Genomic DNA, 6,746 nt, shown 5'->3' on the forward strand with positions numbered 1-6,746 from the left:
GAGTACACAGTGGCAGAATACCTGACCACTGTGACTGACCCTAAACAGAGAGTACACAGTGGCAGAATACCTGACCACTGTGACTGACCCTAAACAGAGAGTACACAGTGGCAGAATACCTGACCACTGTGACTGACCCTAAACAGAGAGTACACAGTGGCAGAATACCTGACCACTGTGACGGACCCTAAACAGAGAGTACACAGTGGCAGAATACCTGACCACTGTGACGGACCCTAAACAGAGAGTACACAGTGGCAGAATACCTGACCACTTTGACTGACCCTAAACAGAGAGTACACAGTGGCAGAATACCTGACCACTGTGACTGACCCTAAACAGAGAGTACACAGTGGCAGAATACCTGACCACTGTGACTGACCCTAAACAGAGAGTACATAGTGGCAGAATACCTGTCCACTGTGACTGACCCAAACTTAAGGAAAGCTTTGACTATGTACATACTTAGTGAGCATAGCCTTGCTATTGAGAAAGGCCGCCGTAGACAGACCTGGCTCTCAAGAGAAGACAGGCTATGTGCACACTGCCCACAAAATGAGGTGTAAACTGAGCTGCACTTCCTAACCTCCTGGCCAATGTATGACCATATTAGAGACACATACTTCCCTCAGATTACACAGATCCACAAAGAATTCGAAAACAAACCCATATCTACTGGGTGAAATAACACAGTGTGCCATCACAGCAGCAAGATTTGTGACCTGTTGCCACAAGAAAAGGGCAACCAGTGAAGAACAAACACCATTGTAAATACAACCCATGTCTTTATTGTTTTGAAACTTCGGTATGTATAATGTTTACTGTTAATTTTATTGTTTATTTCACTTTTGTATATTATCTACCTCACTTGCTTTGGCAATGTTAACACATGTTTCCCATGCCAATAAAGCCCCTTGAATTGAAATTGAATTGAAAGAGAGAAAGAGAGAGCAATCCGGGATGAAAGAACGTGTGTCGGAGGTGCTAATGTCGGAGGATTATGGTGGATAGGGGTAAAGTAATGCGTAAAGTGAGTTCAGAGCCCTGTAACCCTCCCTAACCTGGACTGAGACAGACTGGGAGTGGGGGGGGGGGGGGATTTACCCTAGTCACTAAGCTAACTTGGCTCTAATGACAAGCTTTCTGTGTGTAGCTGGATAATGGCAGGTTATGTTGCTGACTTGCCAGATGCCTCAAACTGAATTATTCTGCTGCTATCATTCGCTACATACTTCAGTCAGACTGCCACCATTCAAGTGATTTGTAGTGACATCAAAGTGCGGGGTGTTGTACAAAACCAAGTCATCAGCGATTGGACCATCTCTAACCATCAGAGTATCAAAGCCAATGACACATTTTTAAAAGTGCCACTTTACACATTTTTGTTCTGGCTCTGACCCAAACCATCGGTTTCTGGGACCAATCAGACCGTAGAGGAGGTACTCAGATACAGACTCATTTTTGTTCTGGCTCTGGCCCAAACCATCGGTTTCTGGGACCAATCAGACCGTAGAGGAGGTACTCAGATACAGACTCATTTTTGTTCTGGCTCTGGCCCAAACCATCGGTTTCTGGGACCAATCAGACCGTAGAGGAGGTACTCAGATACAGACTCATTTTTGTTCTGGCTCTGGCCCAAACCATCGGTTTCTGGGACCAATCAGACCGTAGAGGAGGTACTCAGATACAGACTCATTTTTGTTCTGGCTCTGGCCCAAACCATCGGTTTCTGGGACCAATCAGACCGTAGAGGAGGTACTCAGATACAGACTCATTTTTGTTCTGGCTCTGGCCCAAACCATCGGTTTCTGGGACCAATCAGACCGTAGAGGAGGTACTCAGATACAGACTCATTTTTGTTCTGGCTCTGGCCCAAACCATCGGTTTCTGGGACCAATCAGACCGTAGAGGAGGTACTCAGATACAGACTCATTTTTGTTCTGGCTCTGGCCCAAACCATCGGTTTCTGGGACCAATCAGACCGTAGAGGAGGTACTCAGATACAGACTAATTTTTGTTCTGGCTCTGGCCCAAACCATCAGTTTCTGGGACCAATCAGACCGTAGAGGAGGTACTCAGATACAGACTCATTTTTGTTCTGGCTCTGGCCCAAACCATCGGTTTCTGGGACCAATCAGACCATAGAGGAGGTACTCAGATACAGACTCATTTTTGTTCTGGCTCTGGCCCAAACCATCGGTTTCTGGGACCAATCAGACCGTAGAGGAGGTACTCAGATACAGACTCATTGCGAAGAAGAAACTAACATCCATGGGTGTGATGTTTTGCCGGTGCAAGGAGTTTGGGTAGCCAGGCAAGTCTCTTTCTGTCTGTGTGAGTGTTTCTAAAGGGGACTTGAGTTAAAGGTCTTTGACTTGTCTCAGAGTCATACAGGTCTTAAGGGTAGATGACAGCGTAGAAATAAAGTGAATAGAACGGACATACCAACATTTGTTTCCATTCCTGTTAGTGAGTATTTCTCCTTTGCCAAGATAATCCAGCCTCCTGACAGGTGTAGCAACATCACACAGCCATTGTAGAGGAGTGGGACAACATTCCACAGGCCACAATCAACAGCCTGATCAACTCTATGTTCCTGTAGGTTCTCTCCAACCCTAATCTAACACACCTGATTTGAATTAATATCGATCTGATCAGTTGAATCAGGTTAGTTACAAGTGGAGTTGGATTTAAAACCTACAGGAGGGTAGGCTCTCCAGGAACACGCTTGGAGAAGCCTAACCTATAGTCTCACCTGATTGGGTGGCGATGACCTGGAGCTGCAGTCTCTGGGGGGAGTAGCTGGTCCAGGTCTTCTGAGAGGCTGAGAGCCACTGGAGCAGCTGATCCATGTGCTGCCTGTAGAGGTCAGCTACTGTAGCCAGACCCTGGACCTTACACAGAGACACTACGCTCTGCTCTGCCTGAGAGGAGAGAGAGAGGGAGGAGAGAGAGAGATGGAGAGACAGAGAGAGAGATGGAGAGAGACAGAGAGAGAGACAGAGACAGAGAGAGAGACAGAGAGAGAGAGAGAGAGAGAGAGAGAGAGAGAGAGAGAGACAGAGAGAGAGAGAGACAGAGAGAGAGACAGAGAGAGACGGAGAGGAGAGAGAGAGAGACGGAGAGGAGAGAGAGAGCGAGAGAGATGGAGAGAGAGAGAGAGATGGAGATAGAGAGAGAGATGGAGATGGAGAGAGAGATGGAGATGGAGAGAGAGATGGAGATGGAGAGGGAGATGGAGAGGAGAGAGACAGGAGAGAGAGACAGAGAGAGGGAGAGAGAGAGAAACAGGAAGGGAAGGTGAGAGAAAGTGATCAACACATTCCATTAAAATGTTAATGGCTGTGTTGTAAGTTTAGATTACATCTGGAAACAGAAGCATGAACAGTAACTTTACCATGAAAATAATAACTCTCCAAAAACACTGTAAACAATGTGCTTCACATGCTCTTAGTCTTATACATCAAACCACTAACACATGTACCCATACAGAAAACAAACAGGAAGCATACATCCCATAGTCACAATAAACATCAACGGAGAGGAAATGAGCAGAGTGAGAGAAAGGAGCGTGAGCATAGTGTTGTCTCTTCAGGACAGAGGAAGTGACCTCGAGGGGCGCGTTATGGTCCCCTTGAGGGGAGGCGGGGATGGACACTGTCTGATTGACTGTCCTCTTGAGTCAATAGTGTTAACCCCCTGCGAAGGGAGCCAACAACCCCTACCCCCCCCCCCCACACAAACTGGAAGATCATTTTCTGGGAAAACTGGCGTTGCCATTCCCCCTGGGAGGTGGAACAACGTCCAGGAATGTCCCAGGCCATGGTCTCCCTCCCTCCTTCTCTACATGTCCCAGGCCATGGTCTCCCTCCCTCCCTCCTTCTCTACATGTCCCAGGCCATGCTCTCCCTCCCTCCTTCTCTACATGTCCCAGGCCATGCTCTCCTTCCCTCCTTCTCTACATGTCCCAGGCCATGCTCTCCCTCCCTCCTTCTCTACATGTCCCAGGCCATGCTCTCCTTCCCCCCTTCTCTACATGTCCCAGGCCATGCTCTCCCTCCCTCCTTCTCTACATGTCCCAGGCCATGCTCTCCCTCCCTCCTTCTCTACATGTCCCAGGCCATGCTCTCCCTCCCTCCTTGCCCCCTTCTCTACATGTCCCAGGCCATGCTCTCCCTCCCTCCTTCCCCCCTTCTCTACATGTCTCAGGCCATGCTCTCCTTCCCCCCTTCTCTACATGTCTCAGGCCATGCTCTCCCTCCCTCCTTCCCCCCTTCTCTACATGTCCCAGGCCATGCTCTCCCTCCCTCCTTCCCCCCTTCTCTACATGTCTCAGGCCATGCTCTCCCTCCCTCCTTCCCCCCTTCTCTACATGTCCCTGTCCCTATTCTTCCTCCCAGTTCCAAACAGGACACCGTTTCTGCAGACAGACACACAGACAGTCAGACATAGAAGGCCACTGAGTGGTCAGTCATTCATCCGTTGGCCAGAGTGCAACTCCACTTCCCGCTCCTCTCCTCGTAGACCTGCTATTAGCACACAGTCCAGACAGACCGGCTAAACTAAGACGTAACACAGGGCTTTTACAGTCTGTTCTGTTTCCTCTGCCTCTTCTCTTTGTTGTTTTATTCTGGGTCAAGTTACCCGGACGAGGAGTGTCCTTCGCGGCAGGATGGCGCTCGCATGGCATGTAATGGCAGCAGGCGTGAGGAAAGATGGGGCTGATTCTCTCGCTCTCTCAAAACCGCCTCCTTTCACCCTCGGCAACGGTTTAAACTAGTTCCACTCCAAAGGTGCAATTTCTGACTAAATGGGTAATTACAGTAGACTGTCGAGTTCCACTGTGCCCACTTTGAACCAGGGCTAACACTCACATTCTTCAAATAGCTTCTCTGGCCCGCTATACAAAACATACTCACAGCTGTAATAAACAAGGAGGAGGGGGGTGGAAAGAGAGTGTTACATGTTAAAAACATTCTAGATCACCACATGTCAGAGCAGAGAAGGAGAGGAGTAGTTACACAGGAGAGGTGGATGGTTATAAACGTTGAGCCCACAGGGGAGGGGAGGCCTGCCTGGAAGACAGAGAGGATAATGGGATTGCTCGTTAGAGCCACTGGGTGAGGCTGTGTGTATGTGTGTCTGTGTGTGTGTGTGTGTGTGTGTGTGTCTTACCAGGGCAGTGAGCTGGGGTTTGATGTATGGATGTGTAGACATACGTGTGTGTGTCCATGTCCTGTATGTGTGTGTATGTGAGCACATCTTACCTTGTCAGTGAGCTGTGGCTCAGTGGAGAGGCTCTGGACAGTAACCAGCACCTGTAACAGCTGTAGACTGACCGAGCTACAGTCCTTCTCACACACAGACAACAGAACATCCACACAGGACAGCAACTGGTCCAGATACACCGCCTGGGAGAGGGACGGAGAGACAATTCTAATTCAGCCCTTTATTGGGTAAATATCATACATCACACAAACACATTTAAATATCAGCCCTCACACATTTACACCTGGAAAAGGAGAGACCGGGAGAGAGAGGGAGACGGAGATAGGGGAATGTGTAGATTGAGGTGAAGTGTGAGAAGGGGTGAGAGAGATGGGTACAGAGAGAGAGAGATGGGTACAGAGAGAGAGAGATAGGTACAGAGAGAGGGGTGAGAGAGATAGGTACAGAGAGAGATAGGTACAGCGAGAGATAGGTACAGAGAGAGGGAATAAGAGAGAGATAGGTACAGAGAGAGGGAATAAGAGAGAGATGGGTACAGAGAGAGGGAGTAAGAGAGAGATGGGTACAGAGAGAGGGAATAAGAGAGAGATGGGTACAGAGAGAGGGAGTAAGAGAGAGATGGGTACAGAGAGAGGGAGTAAGAGAGAGATAGGTACAGAGAGAGGGAATAAGAGAGAGATAGGTACAGAGAGGGGGAGTAAGAGAGATATAGGTACAGAGAGAGAGAGAGAGAGATAGGTACAGAGAGAGAGAGATAGGTACAGAGAGAGATAGGTACAGAGAGAGGGAGTAAGAGAGAGACTGCAGTGCTAGTCTGATGGTGCATGAGAAGCCCCTGACCTCTGTTCCTCACTGTCATACTGTTAAATGAGGGAAAAGTCAATGGTGTGACCGCTCCCTTCACCACCAGCCTAGAAGCTAGATTTATTTTCTCTGAACTCTATCCGCCCTCTCCCCTCTATCCCTCCTTCTGTCTCCCTCGCTCACACTTCTCGCCATCTGCTCCCTCTCACCTCTCTCACGACACGCCATCCTCCCTTCAGTTCTGACACTCTCTCGCGCTCTCTGTGTCTCTCTCTCTCTGTCTCCCCCTCTGTGTCTCTCTCTCTCTCTGTGTCTCTCTCTCTCTCTCTCTGTGTCTCTCTCTCTCTCTCTCTCTCTCTGTGTGTCTCTCTCTCTCTCTCTCTGTGTGTCTCTCTCTCTCTCTCTCTCTCTGTGTGTGTGTCTCTCTCTCTCTCTCTCTCTGTGTGTGTCTCTCTCTCTCTCTCTCTGTGTGTCTCTCTCTCTCTCTCTCTCTCTGTGTGTCTCTCTCTCTCTCTCTCTCTGTGTGTCTCTCTCTCTCTCTCTGTCTCTCTCTCTGTGTCTCTCTCTCTGTAGGGTGAGCTCATGTTTAGACAAAAGGACCTCCACTCGGACCAATTTCCATGCCATCACCGGGAGCACAGCCTTGTTTCCTGTTTTGCTGTGGCCTGTCATTAGAGAGGAGGGAGGGAGGGATGGGGAGGCAGCCTCCAGGT

General features: G+C 49.1%; 1 protein-coding gene across 1 annotated transcript in view; it reads right to left on the minus strand.

Annotated features, from left to right (window-relative positions):
- LOC139402048 (dynein axonemal assembly factor 5-like) overlaps window positions 1–6,261 on the minus strand; it is a 29,902-nt gene extending 23,641 nt beyond the window's left edge. The window contains exons 1-3 of the mRNA XM_071146102.1: window positions 6,217–6,261; window positions 5,268–5,411; window positions 2,756–2,924 (exon numbers count right to left, since the gene is read on the minus strand). Coding sequence (XP_071002203.1) covers window positions 2,756–2,924; window positions 5,268–5,411; window positions 6,217–6,261 — 358 coding nt within the window. The remainder of the gene's footprint in view (window positions 1–2,755; window positions 2,925–5,267; window positions 5,412–6,216) is intronic.
- Window positions 6,262–6,746: the final 485 nt, after the last annotated feature.

Source organism: Oncorhynchus clarkii, unplaced genomic scaffold, assembly GCF_045791955.1.
Source record: "Oncorhynchus clarkii lewisi isolate Uvic-CL-2024 unplaced genomic scaffold, UVic_Ocla_1.0 unplaced_contig_559_pilon_pilon, whole genome shotgun sequence".
Lineage (NCBI taxonomy): Eukaryota > Metazoa > Chordata > Actinopteri > Salmoniformes > Salmonidae > Oncorhynchus > Oncorhynchus clarkii.